This window comes from Dipteris shenzhenensis, chromosome 30 (assembly GCF_047967505.1).
Source record: "Dipteris shenzhenensis isolate YYH24624 ecotype China chromosome 30, Dip_SZ_1.0, whole genome shotgun sequence".
Lineage (NCBI taxonomy): Eukaryota > Viridiplantae > Streptophyta > Polypodiopsida > Gleicheniales > Dipteridaceae > Dipteris > Dipteris shenzhenensis.
Window position 1 is genome coordinate 30,046,783 of NC_141625.1, and position 18,965 is coordinate 30,065,747.

Sequence of the window (18,965 nt, forward strand, 5' to 3'; positions counted from 1 at the left end):
ACAAAAGCACAGTAAAACAAAATCACATAACAAATAAAGTCATCCTATAAATTGACGAGTTCTTTTTTGCCACTAGAACGTCTGGTAAAAGAGCATCACCACCGATTTTGGCCCTGCTTGCAATCAGGAATAGCTGGCAGCCATACATACTGATTTACCTGACTCAACACCTGAGGAACTCTGCCAACCAAGCTCCCAACCAAGTGTTTCCACACCTCTGGACTCACTGTTAGAACTCCCCCCTTCGAATCCACTTCCCCCAATCATGTCAGAAGCTTTCAGATCTGGAAGTCGAAGAGGTGAAGTAATTGTTGGTAATGGCAGGCTTTTGAGAAAAGCCTCTGGACTGCATACGGCTCCCGGATTAGCAATCAGATCCACTAGAAATTCCCTGCGTGTAAAATTATCCCAATTGTTTAGCAACAGTACCATGCATAACTTGTGATTTCCATTGTGCTTGCTTGTTAGGCCCCTCACTTTATAGTGTTCTTCCACGTTCCAAGTTGCCACATTACAATGACAATAAAATATTAGACAGCCTGTGTTTTCACACCAAGGTCACGAGGACTGACAAGACACAAGAAGAATATGCACACTCTTAGCACATTACCTTTGAGTCCCACAAAGAACAATACATGACACACCATCATCCTGCCCACAGTATTTACATCCACGAGCAATGCGACAAGGAAGGTTCACACTGTCAGCAAGAACCTGCAACAGCATGACGGAAGCTTTTGTCAATGACACAAACAAATCACAAAATCAATTCCCAAGCAGAACTTTTCTGGCCTTTTTGTATTTATTGTTTTACTTTATCCAAATGAACAGAGCTTCCTGTCTACACAAGCACAAGAGATAAACAATGCTTGGAAAACTCTATAGAAATCATAGTGCAAACATAATGAAAGAGAACCTGATGTAGTTACCCATAAAGTATTAAACCTTACAACCCTGCAATAGACACTTCACCACTTTATTCCAGAAGTCTAATGACAATACAGATAACACAAGGTACCAGCTGATAATAACACCTGACTTTGTAGACCAAAAAGAAACCACAGCATTCCTCATACATAAAAGGAAAAAATGGCAACATGATGGCACATTGAGCTCCAATAATGCAGTCCAATAATCAATAGCAGTTTGAAAAACATAAAAGCTAGAGATTAACTGTCAATGGGCCTTGCTTGCCCCACACACACACACAAAGAAAGAAAGAAAGAAAGAAAGATGTATTAACGTCCATGGGAGGCCTCGCAGGCCTATGGGACAAAGTACACAGAAAAGCGAACTCATACAAGCCTCAATGGGCTGAAGCAAAGGGCACGCTAGGACCCTTGCTGAGTACTAATCTATGCTAACAAAGTCATAATCATGAATAGAAATAGTCAACTGCAACTGCATAGTGGGCCAGATCAATCTATCCAGTATCAGGAACAAACTGAAAAACAAGTCAGTCTCAGCATTGGGACTCAGAACAGAATTAGAAACCGAAGCCTGGTACAGTGATGGCTCTCTAGTGGGCTGCGAAGATGTCTCATATCTGTGTCTGTCGGTCTCCTCGCTCTCTGGACTCTCTAACTCCACTCCTTGGGCTGACTCAAATATATAGAAGTTTGTGACGCTGATAGGACAAAATCTGTATCAAGTTTTTTAGCACTATACATAGCTGTGGGTAGGCACATAGTTGTACACATCCAGGATAGGTGTGGGCTTTTAGCATTTGTGGATTTTTCTTTCACAAGCATGATGAACTGATGTATATTTTTTTGAGATAATAAAGTATGTTTTGCATGGACTTCATGGGAAATGATGAAATGCAATGTGGTTGTACCAGACTTCCAGAGCAAGGGTATCCAGTGCGTGGTCAAGTGAATGTTTTTGGGGTCATGTAAAATCAAGTCATGAAGGGTTTTTTTAAATTTTCTTGAGTCAATGTGGTCTTGCATGTTACGGGAATTTGATATGTTCTGGTGCCCATGTCAAGGGGCTTTTTATGTGGGTGTACGGGGGTGCATGCAAGCTTTAATGTGCATGCTAATGTGTGTGGAATTGTGTGACTAAAGGTCCAAAATGTGCATTTAACGTGATTTGGGGGAAATGTCTTGAGAGTGGTAAAATGTCACTGGTGAGGTGGCAAATTAGGCTGAGGTGGCTGGACGGATTGGGAAGGCATCCTGCACATGCATGTGGCTACATGATAGAAGAAGGAAGCTTCTGGTTGATGAGTAAGCATGGTATGTGGAGCTTGGGCTTGCAGATAAGGAGGCAGGAGAGTACGCGAGACAGGGGGGCTGCGAAGAGCTTATGGGCTGGCTGGAGGCCATTGCAATCATGGGAGGCTCGTAGGGCAAAGAGGGGAGAGCAGCTGAAGGAGCGCAACTGCTAGCTGGTTGAAGGGCTACACTGTAGGAGGGGGATTCCGTAGATGAAAGAGGCTCTGTGTGTGTGCATAAGCGAAGGGCTGAGCGCCTATGAAGAATACGGGCTAGTACGTGATGAGAAGGGAGCTTTGGGAACAAGCGTAGCCTTGCATCGGATGGCGTGCGTTAATTGAAGGCTGGAAAGAGCCGTACGGGTGGTACGGAATCTAAAGCATGGGTTTTGTACGGGTTGCAGTACGAGGTTGTACGGGGTGTAATTGTTGATCAGTACGGGCTGGTAGTACGGTGCCTTGATTACAGGCTGAACAGGCACGTACGGGTCATTAAAGATGTCTTCTACGAGCTGTACGGAAGATGGTCGTCATTAAATGCAGACTGTACGGATTACTGTGTGGTTGTACAGGCCTGCTGTCGTACGTATAATTGTATGGCTGCTTGTACGGTGAATATACCTGCAGGTTTACAGATGATGGTACCCGCCAGTTCTTCTTTTGAACAGCTTGTGGCCTTGGGAGTCGTGCTAGCCATTGAGCAGTGGGCTGTGGGTTCATAGTGTTCTGAGGCTGACTGCTTTCTGAGTTTTATTTGGGGAAAAGTGCAGTTCTAAGTTCAGTTTGTTTCGGGCTGTGTAGTCTTTCCCCTCTTTCAAAGAGTCTGGGTGTGTTCTAGTCAGATTGTCTGGGAGATTGACTTGTTACTTGTGTGCTCTGGATATCTGCTCTGGAATCTGGTACATAAGCTCATACCGTACTACTCTTAATCCTGCTCTCCAGTGTGCCTCCCTGGGTTTGGCAGAGAACTTGCATAAGACTCCAACGGAGAAAGAGATGTCAGGCCAAGTGTTGGTAAGGTACAGAAGACTCCCTACCAACCACTGGTAACGTCCAGCATCCACCAATGTTGATGAATCATGGATGCTGAATTTCAGCCCAACCTCCATCGGTGTAACTTCAAGCTTGCAGTTCTCCATCTAGAACCTCCTAAGCAGCTCATGACAATATTTCTCCTGACAAATGAAAATACTTCCACTGCTCTGCCGTAACTCCAAGCTTGCAGTTCTGCATCTGGAAGCTCCTAAGCAGCTCATGACAATATTTCTCCTAACATATGAAAATATTGTCACTGCTCTTAATCCTGCTCTCCAAAGTGCCTCCCTGGGTTTGGCAGAGAACTTGCATAAGACTCCAACGGAGAAAGAGATGTCATGGTAGGGTACAGAAGACTCCCTACCAACTGCCGGTAACGTCCAGCATCCACCAATGTTGATGATTCATGGATGCTGAATTTCAATCCAACCTCCATCGGTGTAACTCCAGGCTTGCAGTTCTCCATCTGGAACCTCCTAAGCAGCTCATGACAATATTTCTCCTGACAAATGAAAATACTGTCACTGCTCTGCCGTACCTCAATACCAAGGAAGTAGTGGAGCAGACCCAAGTCTGACATCTCGAACTCTGTCATAAGCAGTTTCTTGACTTGGGCTATTCTATCCTTGTGATTCCCTGTGAGCATGAGATCATCCACATACAAAATACAAAATGATAACCAGCATCATCCCTCCCTCAATGAAGAAGCAGAGGTTGGGATCAGAAGGACTCCTCTCGAGCCCAATCATGTCAAAGAACATCTATCCACCGGTGCCATGCTCTGGGGGCCTGTTTCAGCATGTATAGTGCCTTCCTCAATCTACAGACCTATGATGTGGACCCTGGAACATGAAACCCTGGGGGTTGCTCGACATAAACCTCCTCCTCCGGGGTCCCATTAAGGAACGCAGATTTGACATCCATCTAAAAGATGGACCAACTGTGATGTGCAGCCAAAGCTATGACTGTCCGGATTGATGTCATCCAAGCAATTGGGGCAAAGGTCTCATCAAAATCAAGACCCTCTGACTGAACATATCCCTTCACCACCAATCTAGCTTTGTATTTGTCCAAGCTCCCGTTGAACTTCAACTTCTGCTTGTAGACCCACTTGGTTCCAATGACCTTCCTCTTGCGAGGTCAATCCACCAAGTCCCATGTGTGATTCTTCAGGATGGCGTCCATCTATGTCTGCATGGCCGCCTGCCACTCTGGGATGTCCTTGGCCTCCTCAAAGGACGTCGGTTATGTGACCTGAGTCACCAACGCATAGTGAGCAGATGAAGCCGAAGCATGCCGCTAGGACCTCCGAAGGCCAAAACTGCTCTCAGGTATATCTATCACTCAGGACTCCAGTAAAGTCCTGAGATACCACTTTGGGAGTTTCCTCGCTGGCTGAGGATCCTTTGAAGTGGGTACTGGAGCTCGTTGCTCCTCCTCCTCGTCTTCGGCTTCTAGGGCCTCCTGGGGCACCTCCTCAATGACAACTTTGGGTGGGGGAGGGGAAAGAGCTTTGAATTCCTGATCATCATCAACAGTCTCTGGCAAGTGTCTCCTCAAACACCACATCTCGGCTGACAATGACTTGCTTCTTCTTGGGGTCAAAGAGTCTGTATGCCTTAGACTCTTCACTGTAGCTTCACTGTAGCCAACAAAAATGCACTACTGGCTTTTGGGATCAAGCTTCTTCCGTTCATCCTTGTGCACATGAACATAGGCGTTAGAACCAAAAATCGGTAAGTGAGAGATTGTTGGTTTCTTATCATAGTACGTCTCGTCTGAAGTCATGTGTTCCATAGCCTGTCTTCGTCCGGTTGAGAATATGAATTGCCGTTGCAAGCGCTTCACCCCAATAGACTTTGGCAAGATTCTTGCCTTGCAACATAGACACTCCCATCTCAACTAAGGTCATGTGTTTCCTCTCAGCTACACCATTTTGCTAAGAAGTCCTAGTTGTAGTGAATTGTCGCTTCATTCCATGTGTTTTGCAGAAGCTGTTGAATTCAATTGATGTAAACTCGCCTCCCCGATCGGTACGGAAAGCCTGACCTACCTCTCTGTTTCTTTCTCCACCTTTGCCTTCCATTCCTTAAACTTTTCAAAGAAATGAGATTTCTTGGCAATACAGTAAACCCAAGTCATCCTGCTGAAGTCGTCGACAAATAAAAGAGAATACCTTGAACCTACGAAGGAGTTTGTCGACATCGGTCCACATCAGTCGGAATGGACCAACTCTAGAGGGGCCTTAGCCCAGGGTGAAGCCTCCTAAGGGAACTTGTCTCGATGTTGCTTGCTCTCCAAGCAAGCTCGATAGACATCATCTTTGCATCCAACATTTTGGACTTCTCCATATCGATCAAAGTGCCATAATTCACATGCCCGAACCGTTCATGCCAGAGTTTGCACCGGCCCTGATCTCCATGAACAAGTAGGGCACTAAGTCAATACAACCCATGCTCCTGTACTTCTCTAGCAACCACCTTTCCGTCCTTGGTCTTTACTATGACTTGGCCTTTGCTGAAGAGAACGAACATTTGATGCTGGTCCATCTGGCTCACAGACAGAAGGTTTTTGTAGAAGTCAGGAACATACAATACACCATATATTACCTTCTCTTCGCCGGAGCTCATGACGAAAGTAATACTTCCAACACCTTGACCGAGCACATTCTGCTGTCCCCCACAGTTACTTAGGAGACTGGATGAGTAGACTTCACGGTGGTGAACCAATCCTTTTTGAAGGACATGTGTTTTGAGGCACCGCTGTCCACGAACCAGCCATTGTCATTCTCTCCTGCCAAGAGAGCAGAGCATGTTTCTGAGATCATAAAGAGCTTCTCTGTGGTAACATTTACCGCCTCCCCGCTTGACTCCTCCTTGCCCTTGTTCTGCTTCTTTCGCTTTAGGTCTGCCTTCTTCTTGCGGCATTCCTTCGCCATATGGCCTTCTCACAATCGAAGCATTTCATGTTCTTGAGCTCTTGATCGTCAGTCTTCTTGTGGAACTCCTTGGACTTGCCCTTGCCGGACCTGTCCTTCATTGTTAGGGCTTTCTCGTCTGCCTGGGAGTACAAACCTCTCTAGCCTCCTCCTAGATGAGAAGAGGGTAAAGCTCTTCAAAAGTCATGGGCTTTGTTCTTTGACCTAATGTGACAGTCGTCACGAAACCTTTGAAGCTCCCGGGTAGCTTATGTAGCACCATCAGTGCCAACTGGCTTGAATCCACCTTTTGACCAACTGCCTCAAGTTGGTCTTTTTTTACGTCCAACTGATGGACATTCCAAACAAAAGTTGCAGCCATGGCAATAACTGATTTGATGGTGGTCATCCGGGATGTAGGAGCAAAAGTCTCCTCATAATCTATGATCTTTTTCTGAGCATAGCCTTTGGCAACCAGCCGTGCCTTATACCTATCAATAGACCCATCTGGCTTTCTTTTCACTTTGAAAACCCATTTGGTACCAATGGCATATTTTCCAAGTCGTAAATCCACAACATCCCAAGTCTGATTTTTCTCAATGGGCTGCAATTCATTGTGCATGGCATTCATCCAATGCACATTATCCTTGGCTTCTTCAGAAGTTTCAGGTTCTTTTTCATCAAGAAGAGTACCTGCATAAGCTGATTCAACAGAAAGAGCCCCCCCTCGCGTGCACCTTGCTGCACTACAAGTCTTGCCAGGCAAAGGTGCTGTTTTTGCTGCATGTATTTCTTGAATCTCTTGCCTAACAACATCATCCACTGCCTGTGGAGGAACAAAATCAGCAGGTGGCTGAATTGGGGCATACGGATCAGGAGGAGGCTGCTGTAAATGCTGATTTTCAGCATGAGTATCAGCTGGGGAACCAAAAGCAATAGGAAGCAACCCCTCAAAAACATCATATGAAGAAGCTGGAATAGTGAATTCAGCATGTGTATGAGCTGAATTCTCTGAAAAAATTACATCTCTACTCACAAAAATCTTACGTGTAGCAAGATTGTAGAGACAATTAATGGGAACTTACAGGAAGAGGTTTATGTCAAACAACCTCCTGGCTTTGAACTTTCGGCCAATGCACTTCAAGTTTGCAAGCTGAATAAAGCTTTATATGGGTTGAAACAAGCCCCATGTGTATGGTATGCCAAGATTGATGACTTCCTAACAAGTAAGGGGTTACACATTAGTCCCACTGAAAGCACCCTCTACATCAAGAAGGATGGGGGGGATATTTTGGTCATCATTCTTTATGTAGATGACAGACTGCTTACAAGGTCAAATGAGGAAATAATTGCAGATTTCAAGGCTGAATTGAAAGCTGAATTTGACGTGATAGATTTGGGCATGTTAAATTTCTATTTGGGGATCCAGTTCGTACAAGACAAGCGTGGCATTGTTATGTCTCAATGCAAGTATGTGCAAAAGCTCTTGGATAGGTTCAACATGCAAGATTGTAAGCCTAAAGCCACTCCCATTGAGCCAGGGCCAGGCTATTGGATGCATCATCTATTTGTGTAATACTAGGCCAGATATTCAGTATGCAGTATCTCAGGAGAGCAGGTATATGCACAGCCCAAAGACAACACATTGGAAGACTGTAAAATGCATCTTCCGTTTTTGCAAGGCACAAAGTCTTATGGCTGGATGTTTCCCACGGGGGGGTGACTTGCAGATGCATGCTTACAGTGATTCACATTGAGCTGGAGACTATGATACCAGGCAGTCCCACTAGTGGTTATTGTTTCTTTTTTGGGCAAAGCTTGCATTTCTTGCCTGAGCAAGAAGCAATCTACAATGGCTACTTCCTCATGTGAATCTGAGTACAAGGCAACTTTCACAGTGACAGTTGCATGTGTTTGGCTGCGTCATTTGTTCAATGATCTTCGTCTCTTATTGGAGGGTCCTTCTCCAATTCTCATTGATAGTCAGAGTGCTATAGCAGTGACAAAGAATCATGTGTTTCATGCTTGCACAAAGCACATTGAGGTTCATTATCATTATGTCAGAGAGAAGTTGCATGCAGGGGAGATCAGTATGATCTATATGTCAACACATGACAATGTTGCAGACATCTTCACCAAAGCACTTCCACATGAAGGTTTGAGGCATTTCGCAGTGCCCTGAACTTATCTCCTTTTGGTAATTGATCACTTCCTTGTACATCATCACATTGGCACCGCAGGAGGGTGTTAGAATTATTGGCATATTCTGTTGGGATAAGTGTGATCAAGGGCTTGCTCTATGGTGCATGTGTGCATCTAGGGGAGTCACATGTGTGTTCGTGTGTGTTGTAGAGGCACATCAAGTGCTATGATGTGTCTAGTATGTGACCAAAGTGATGATGTAAGCCAAAGGCCCCCACATGGGAGGTTCCTTTAATTTAGGCCAGTCCCACTGATGTAGGGGCTGATTGCCACTGATGTAGGGAAGGTGCCACCTTCTCCCCTTTCTATAAGAGAGAGTCACCTCTCTCACAATCTATAGTGAACAACATTTTTGTTTCATCTTGTGCTCTCACTCCTCTTCCAAGATGCATCTATTCTATCCCACGTGATTCTACATTTGGTATCAGAGCTTTAGGTTCTAGATCTAGCCTAGCCTAGCATTAGATGCTCTCTCTAGCATGAACTACTAGTTTTTCAAAGATTCCTCATCATCTCCATTTTTCCTCTTTCTTTCCAAAATTTTGTGTGAGCTTGTTCTCTACCTACAAGCAACCATTCTCTAAGCCCTTTGTGCTGTAGAACCATCTCTGTAGGGCACCCCTTCAGCTCGAAGCTTGTCGCGAAATTGCGCATCCATCGCCTGTGCCAACAAGAATACAGTCCGCCGATGTATCGCGTAATGCCGCCTCTGTGGTCACTCATTTGCAAATTCCTCTGAGCACGAGTTGGGCGACACTACAAGCAAGCTGCTGATGAAGTCTGAGCCCGTTTGGTCAAGTATTGGAGGAGCAACAGACAAAAGACCAGTCGATTTTGCCAAGCTTCTACATGGCGACCTTGCACAACATTGCGCCTCTTCTTGCTGGTAGCCCTGGTCTGGTATACTAGTGTTATTTCTGCATAAAAATCCCCTTAAATAGAACTACGAGCTATGCAAATTGTGGCCTCCAATCTACCCTAGTCTCTGTTGACGGAATTCTGCATATTTTGGTCAAAGGGTGTTGAGCAATCACCATAAGTTTGGGGCTTCCATTATTTACTTACAAACTTTCATTGCTTTGATTGTACTTGAGTAGTAGAACTCGTGCATGTGTGCATCTAGGGGAGTCACGTGTGTGTTTGTGTGTGTTGTAGAGGCACATCAAGTGCTATGATGTGTCTAGTGTGTGACCTAATTGATGATGTAAGCCAAAGGCCCCCACATGGGAGGTTCCTTTGATTTAGGCCAATCCCACTGATGTAGGGGCTGATTGCCACTAATGTAGGGAAGGTGCCACCTTCTCCCCTTTCTATAAGAGAGAGTCACCTCTCTCACAATCTATAGTGAACAACATTTTGGTTTCATCTTGTGCTCTCACTCCTCTTCCAAGATGCATCTATTCTATCCCACGTGATTCTACATATTCTAGGCAGTGACCAATGTAATCCATAAGTGAGTTAGGGGCACTTTTCCCTCACTAGAGGTTTTTTCCCCTAACCATGGTTAGTGGGTTAGTGTGGTTTTGTCACTTAGACAAAACCACCTCCACACTTGTAGTTCTTTCATCTTATCTATTCCAGCTTTGACGATTTGCTCTCTGCTCCCTTGCATCTTCTCTTGCTCTCATTCTCCATCAAACCTACAGGGCAGCTTTCACAGCGACAGTTAAATGTGTTTGGCTGCGTCGTTTGTTCGCTGATCTTCGTCTCTTATTGGAGGGTCCTTCTCCAATTCTCATTGATAGAGTGCTATAGCAGTGGCAAAGAATCATGTGTTTCATGCTCGCACGAAGCACATTGAGGTTCATTATCATTATGTCAGAGAGAAGTTGCATGCAGGAAAGATCAGTATGATCTATGTGTCAACACATGACAATGTTGCAAACATCTTCTCCAAAGCACTTCCACATGAAGGTTTGAGGCATTTCGCAGTGCCCTGAACTTATCTCCTTTTGGTGATTGATCACTTCCTTGTACATCATCACATTGGCACCGCAGGAGGGTGTTAGAATTATTGGCATATTCTAGGCAGTGACCAATGTAATCCATAAGTGAGTTAGGGGCACTTTTCCCTCACTAGAGGTTTTTCCCCCTAACCACGGTTAGTGGGTTAGTGTGGTTTTGTCACTTAGACAAAACCACCTCCACACTTGTAGTTCTTTCATCTTATCTATTCCAGCTTTGACGTTTTGCTCCCTGCTCCCTTGCATCTTCTCTTGCTCTCATTCTCCATCAACCCTACACTGAAGGCCTTGCATCCAAGGAGTGCTCAATTTGTCAGCAACCTCTGCTGTCTTTTGTGCTCAGCCCTGAGCTTTGTCATCCCACATCCTGTGGAAGAGTATATATCTGAGTTTTGTCTCTCTCTCTCTCTCTTGAAAGGTTTTGTGTATGAGTGTGATCATCTATCTAGTCTATTGAGTGTTGTATGAGCTGCGATCGGAGTGAGAGGTGTGAGAGAGCCTATCCTCCTATTTCCAACATGGTATCATAGCAGGGTTTCCGGCTCTAGAAGGGAGTTCCTCAGCAAGAAGGCGATTCCAATCGACACTCAAGTTTGCTGCGTGGTCAAGTTCTCTACTGCAAGTTCATTTTCAGTTTGCTGTTTGCAATTACAGCAAAGATGGTAGAGAAGGAACCATCTATAGCCTCTTCATCCCATGCTCGCCTTTCCTCCTTTTCTCATCTTCCTTCTTCATTCATCCCTTTGGCGATGAGTCCGGGAAGCTAGATGGGACGAACTATCCCATATGGAAGGTGAAGATCCAGAGCCATCTCGTAGCTCAAAAATTGTGGAAGCTCGTGACGGTGGATGGACAAAAAAAGTAGAGCCTAACCCGCCTTCACAGCCACCCTCATCCACGTTTAAAACACCCAAACAACACCATCACAAGGCAAAAGGCATCCATTCAACATCCTTCTCTCTATAGGCCTCCTGAGACAACTCACGCTTGGATACATTTTCTCCAGAACCAGACAACCTCAAACAAAAACCCAATGGACTACACAGCCCAACACAAGCTCTCCAACTAACTGAGTTCAAGCTCAGAAAACACTTAAATGACCCATGAAACATGAATTCATCTCTGTGAGCATACTCCACAACTACAACTATTTGCTATGCACAACCACTTAAGGCCTCCACACATTTCATATACAAGCTGTTTGAAATCCACAAGCTCCCCTCACATGACAAAAGCTACTCCGCGGCTTCTCTTTTGCTCATAGAATTCACCTTCCGTCTCAGCTCATGTGTTCTCTTTTGGGATCTTCACCCTCTAAACTCCTCGACCTCTGCTCCTTCTACGAGCTTCCACACTCTTCACACACAATAGTCTTCCCATAGCTTCATTGCTCACAAAACTCCCCTCGTCTGTGATCCTCCCAGCGCGAGTTCACTCACCGCTCTTCACAACGATGGCTCCTCAACTAAGCAACAACTGCTTGCAGACCTTCAAAACAACCACTCAATCCCGTGTGCTCACGCTACCATATCAACCAGCCACAATACACACATTATTTGGTCTTCTATAGAGTGTCGAATATCTTCTCTGCTGCATAGTAGCGATCCCCACCAAACCAAGAAGCCCTCCACACCGGCCGCTATTGACCTCACCAACAAAACCTCGGATCCTCTGAACTTCTCCTCTGAACTTCTTCCAAGGCTTCTCCTGCTCATGGTGCACCTAGCTACATAGTTATCAAGCCCCTTCGATTCCAAAAGCTCCCAGCCTGCGCTATCAACTACTCTTCCGTCATCCTCCGAGAGCTCTCCTGCTCTCTTTCTCTTGTGTTGTTCCAAGTTCTCGGATAAACGCATAGCCCTTCAGAAAGTAGCGTCTGCCCCTATGCTTGTGTTCACCGTCAGCTCGCCTCCGATAATTGGCTCATCCACCAAATCACGTGATCATCCGCCTTCTTTAACTCATCGCCTCTCCTTCATGGGATGATCACAGCATTACTACCCTTCTCTTGCTCACAGGGTTCATGGAGTTAATGGTCACTGTCAACCAGCTCCGCCCAACCTGCAATCGTGAACTTGGTTGAAATCTCCACTCTCTAAAATTCCTCGACCTCTGCTCCTCCTTCAAGCTCACGTCCCAGCCGCTCTTGGTAGCTATTCACTTGCTCAGAAACTCCTATCAACGAGAGGCTCTCCATCCCTGAACTCACGTATCACCCGGGTTGCTATGAACTGCATAGCGTGCTTTTGCTCACGGAGTTCTGCTCTGTGTGCCCAACGACCCCTTCATTCACAACTTGCCACACCCAGCCGGAGTCCAACAATCCGGAATTCCCATACGAGCTCCTCACCAGCTCACAGCTCTTGCTCTCCCCCCGTTCGGAGCTTTCAGATCACCATGCCTCCTTCTATCAACTCCTTCACTACTCAGCCACTTCCTTTTTCTTACTCCCTGCGCTTCCCTCCTTGTGGTCCCCCAGCTCGTCCGGTCTTCCAGCTCCTTCTCGCTGTCGCCTTCATCGAGAAGAGCCCCTTCTACTCCAGCGAGCCCCCTCTGTCGTCCACGAACTCCTTCTAAAGTAGTCCTTCACGTAGCATGCTAGCATCGTCGTCGAGAAGCTTCCTCTTCCTCCTCACGTAGCCACCTGCATGCATGCTTTTTTTATTATGGCCACGTCACCTTTTGCTTTTTCACCACTCTCCCCCTTCCCTTCAAACTTTACACTAAGGCAATTAGTGCACCTTATCCAACCTTAGGCACTCCACCTTTGCACATATCCTTCAAGCAAATTTTTATTATTTGATTGCCACATATAACCGCGAGTCCATGAAGCTCAAGTGCCTGATGCGCCCACATTGCTTTTCATCATTTCCCAGAAGTCCATGTAGAAGCGTCTTCCATCTCAAGACAATATGTCATCAGTGTGGAGTCCATCATGAGGCCACCCACAGCTCATTTCCACAACCAACTAGCTATGTACATAGCTATGCACTCACCCAGCAACATGCAACAAGTGAAAAATATTTTTCCTTTTTATCCACACATCTCTAGCAACCCCTACTCTTCTGCTGTGACATTCATGTCCAGCAGCTAAAGAAAAAACATTAGCAAACCACCTGGATCAAAAACAAAGCAAGCTTGTGCTCTATGCCTCTGCTTTTCTCCTCCCGGATCAAAAGGATAACCTTGAACCCTCCACTGCCAGATATGCATAATCCACCATCCGCCTGGATCAAATGGAATCAACAACACACCAATTTGATGTAGCCACCAGCTCCTTCCATGTATCCACTTCCTCACTAAGCCTCCAAGATCCCATATCTTATCTTGCCAAGATAGTACACAACTCCACTGGCTATCAGCCGTCACACTTATATCATGAGTCTTGCTCATCTTCACATGAGCTACATCTTTTGAGGTCACTACCTCACACACAGATCTCACAGGCACAACCAACTCATAATTTGTGATTAGGGACTTCTCAGCATACCCTATTATCTCAACCTTCGAAGCTGCAAAACTCAACCCATCACATGAATTATCAAGATCACCCAGGAGCAAAATGGCATCCTTCCCATCTGTAGAATGTTCAAATATATCAGCACACTCTTTCTTGTCATTGCCAACCCCACATGCAAAATCCATGAGGGTATCATCAAGTAAAGCATCCAGCTGATCATCAATCACACTATCACTGCTGTCCTTCTCAACATGCATACTGGTGTTTACATTCTCTTCTGAAGAGATCAATGCTAACATATCATTCAGTGCATCATCAAGAACACAATCCATCTCATCCTTTGAATCACCATCATCTTGTAAACACTGAATCTTAACCTCATCATACTCATCACAATTTGCATGCACACAATCAACACTTGCTGTCTGTAGGTCTTTTACTTTATCAGTAATAGCCACATCAGCTTCATCACTGTCACACATGATTGAGCTCTCATCTTCACTACTAATTTCACACCTCTCTTCCTCATTTGCTGAACCTGAAATCTCATCTTCTTCGGTATGCACAATCACAGTGTCAATCACAAACTGATTGCATTCAGCCATCATATGCACATCATCACCACACAAACATGGGACATGATCATCATCTACACACACAGACTTATCCTTAGCTGCCTTTAATGGGCTCTCAACCTCTCCGCCATCTATGGTAGCAACCCCTTCTCTCGGGATCTCTTCTACCACCTCACACAGAATTGTTGAGCAACACCCTCTTCCATAGCAACTGACAAGCCTCCACTCATAAGTGTAATGATTTCCAGCTCCCTTTCATCATCAGGTTCCTTCAACAGTGAAGACAACTGACTCTCTTCCTCTGATGAGATGCTCTCTTCCTCTGTCTCACTCAAAAAATCTCTCTCTTCATCTGTGACTGTCTCCTCAAGTTCCTCTCCCAATTCCAGTCTACAGCTCATCACATAATCTGGTACTCTCCTTGCACCAGCTGAACTTCCTTCTCCTCCATCCATAGCCTCTCTGCTGTTATTTTGACCTCTGCTTCTTCCTGCAGTCTCCACCCAATTTAGGCTGAGTGTTTTCATCAGCTCCACAGCTTCATGCAATTCCTTTTTTAGGGAATCATCCCGCATAGGAATAGACACCGGCTCTCTCTTTACATATGCCTTAATCATTTCTGGCCTATTGACCAGGGCTTTAGGCTCCTCTTGCATACCAAGCTGCTTCAATCTCTTGACCTTCCATTCTTTCTCTCTAGCCACTCTGACTGCATCCTCAAAACTATCAATATTCTTCAGCTCCACCTTCAGACGGAGTGAAGGTTCTAGACCAGCCACAAACCGGTCTCTCTTTATCATCTGCGGGGGTATTTCAGGAATCAAAGCCTCACACCATAGACTCCACAGTCTACTAAACTCTATCAAATACTGATCCACATCCTGATTATCCTTTTGCTGAATTTTGCACAACTCCTTCCATACTTCATTAGGGCTCCTGGATTGTGCAAACCGTGCAAGAAAAGCTGCTCTCACCACTGTATACTCCGGATTTTGCTGCTGAGGATGAGCAGTCCTGAAGGCAGCCACTTGAGTCTGCAACCATGCCTTTGCATCTCCCTGCAAACAATAATTCATGATCTGAAACAAAATCTGAGGGGTTGCCCTATCCTTCATAAGTGCTCTGAATTCCATCTTTTCCAAGAATCTCACTGCATTCTCATATGGCATCCCCCAAAACTCTGGAAAGTCATGTGCCATCTTCACAATCTTTCAACTGTCACACACCCTGGCTTTCTCAGCCACAACAAAACTGGAAGGCAACAAAACAAGCACACTACTGAAGAAGCTCACTCTGCATCCGAAGAGCATTCTTTTTCCTGCGGGCAAGCACTTTCAAAGCTCTCTGCACTCTGGCTCGGAGTCGGATCACACGTAGCTGGACTTCAATACATCTGTCCTTCCTGTGACCACATTTTCCACACCACTCACACTGTATCACTCTCATGTGTGGATTTCTCCCCATTGCTTGCAACACGTCTCAGAACACCTGCTCCTCCAATCTTGTAAACTGAAGTGAACTTCCTCCGTGGAGGCACCAAAACGTGGATGGACAAAAAAAGTAGAGCCTAACCCGCCTTCACAGCCACCCTCATCCACGTTTAAAACACCCAAACAACACCGTCACAAGGCAAAAGGCATCCATTCAACATCCTTCTCTCTATAGGCCTCCTGAGACAACTCACGCTTGGATACATTTTCTCCAGAACCAGACAACCTCAAACAAAAACCCAATGGACTACACAGCCCAACACAAGCTCTCCAACTAACTGAGTTCAAGCTCAGAAAACACTTAAATGACCCATGAAACATGAATTCATCTCTGTGAGCATACTCCACAACTACAACTATTTGCTATGCACAACTACTTAAGGCCTCCACACATTTCATATACAAGCTGTTTGAAATCCACAAGCTCCCCTCACATGACAAAAGCTACTCCGCGGCTTCTCTTTTGCTCATAGAATTCACCTTCCGTCTCAGCTCATGTGTTCTCTTTTGGGATCTTCACCCTCTAAACTCCTCGACCTCTGCTCCTTCTACGAGCTTCCACACTCTTCACACACAATAGTCTTCCCATAGCTTCATTGCTCACAAAACTCCCCTCGTCTGTGATCCTCCCAGCGCGAGTTCACTCACCGCTCTTCACAACGATGGCTCCTCAACTAAGCACCAACTACTTGCAGACCTTCAAAACAACCACTCAATCCCGTGTGCTCACGCTACCATATCAACCAGCCACAATACACACATTATTTGGTCTTCTATAGAGTGTCGAATATCTTCTCTGCTGCATAGTAGCGATCCCCACCAAACCAAGAAGCCCTCCACACCAGCCGCTATTGACCTCACCAACAAAACCTCGGATCCTCTGAACTTCTCCTCTGAACTTCTTCCAAGGCTTCTCCTGCTCATGGTGCACCTAGCTACATAGTTATCAAGCCCCTTCGATTCCAAAAGCTCCCAGCCTGCGCTATCAACTACTCTTCCGTCATCCTCCGAGAGCTCTCCTGCTCTCTTTCTCTTGTGTTGTTCCAAGTTCTCGGATAAACGCATAGCCCTTCAGAAAGTAGCGTCTGCCCCTATGCTTGTGTTCACCGTCAGCTCGCCTCCGATAATTGGCTCATCCACCAAATCACGTGATCATCCGCCTTCTTTAACTCATCGCCTCTCCTTCATGGGATGATCACAGCATTACTACCCTTCTCTTGCTCACAGGGTTCATGGAGTTAATGGTCACTGTCAACCAGCTCCGCCCAACCTGCAATCGTGAACTTGGTTGAAATCTCCACTCTCTAAAATTCCTCGACCTCTGCTCCTCCTTCAAGCTCACGTCCCAGCCGCTCTTGGTAGCTATTCACTTGCTCAGAAACTCCTATCAACGAGAGGCTCTCCATCCCTGAACTCACGTATCACCCGGGTTGCTATGAACTGCATAGCGTGCTTTTGCTCACGGAGTTCTGCTCTGTGTGCCCAACGACCCCTTCATTCACAACTTGCCACACCCAGCCGGAGTCCAACAATCCGGAATTCCCATACGAGCTCCTCACCAGCTCACAGCTCTTGCTCTCCCCCCGTTCGGAGCTTTCAGATCACCATGCCTCCTTCTATCAACTCCTTCACTACTCAGCCACTTCCTTTTTCTTACTCCCTGCGCTTCCCTCCTTGTGATCCCCCAGCTCGCCGGTCTTCCAGCTCCTTCTCGCTGTCGCCTTCATCGAGAAGAGCCTCTTCTACTCCAGCGAGCCCCCTCTGTCGTCCACGAACTCCTTCTAAAGTAGTCCTTCACGTAGCATGCTAGCATCGTCGTCGAGAGGCTTCCTCTTCCTCCTCACGTAGCCACCTGCATGCATGCTTTTTTTATTATGGCCACGTCACCTTTTGCTTTTTCACCACTCTCCCCCTTCCCTTCAAACTTTACACTAAGGCAATTAGTGCACCTTATCCAACCTTAGGCACTCCACCTTTGCACATATCCTTCAAGCAAATTTTTATTATTTGATTGCCACATATAACCGCGAGTCCATGAAGCTCAAGTGCCTGATGCGCCCACATTGCTTTTCATCATTTCCCAGAAGTCCATGTAGAAGCGTCTTCCATCTCAAGACAATATGTCATCAGTGTGGAGTCCATCATGAGGCCACCCACAGCTCATTTCCACAACCAACTAGCTATGTACATAGCTATGCACTCACCCAGCAACATGCAACAAGTGAAAAATATTTTTCCTTTTTATCCACACAACGGGTGTGGAAGAGAGGCCGGAGGATGTTCTGGACAAGAAAGAGAGAATTTTGATTCTAGTAGATGCAGACGATCTCGCAGCGTGGGAAGAAAGAGAGGCCCAAGCCCTAGCCATGCTGATAGGGACAATGGCAGATGCAGTAATTCCCCAATTCAGATGGCAGAGACGTCTGTCGAGGCATGGGCCATCCTGAAGGATCTGTACAAAACAGATAGCAAGTCTCAAATCCTCACTCTCCAACATCAATTATACAATCTGGATATGAGTGAGGGTGACAATGTTCATGACCATCTGACGAAAGTCAAGGTGGTGAGGGATCAGCTCGCAGCAGTTGGTCAGAAGGTAGACTCGAGTCATCTAGCTTTGTGGACTCTACACAAGCTACCTCACAGTTTCAAGAGTTTCATGACGACAGTCTTGGCCCTTTAATATTGCAGGGAAAGGCTCGGGTTCAACTATTCAATCAATCAGACAAGAAGGCTCTCATGGCAAGGAACAAGCCAAGCAAGGGCAAGTTCAAAGCTTCCAAGAACAACAAGACCGAGGATGAGAAGACAAAGAGGCAGATGAAATGCTTCTACTGCGAAAAGCTTGGTCATTCAGCTAAGGAATGCCACAAAAAGAAGGCAAACCTCAAGCGAAAGAAGGAGTCCAAAGCCAAGGAGGAGCCAAAGACTGAATTGACAACGTCACTACCGGCTCTTTCTTTATCATTACGAGCACTGCTCAACCTACGCACTCAACCAAGGAAAGGAAGGCTAGTACGTGGACAATGGAACCCCAAAGCACATGTCCAACAAGGAGTAGTAGTTCAAGACCATGGAAGGTACGCATCCCGACTCCAAGGTCA

At 45.9% G+C, this 18,965-nt stretch overlaps 1 protein-coding gene across 1 annotated transcript in view; it reads right to left on the reverse strand.

Annotated features, from left to right (window-relative positions):
- The window catches only part of LOC147881953 (serine/threonine-protein kinase CTR1-like), a 50,321-nt gene that overhangs the window by 17,918 nt on the left and 13,438 nt on the right, over window positions 1–18,965 (reverse strand). The window contains exons 4-5 of the mRNA XM_087402111.1: window positions 611–714; window positions 159–391 (exon numbers count right to left, since the gene is read on the reverse strand). Coding sequence (XP_087258237.1) covers window positions 159–391; window positions 611–714 — 337 coding nt within the window. The remainder of the gene's footprint in view (window positions 1–158; window positions 392–610; window positions 715–18,965) is intronic.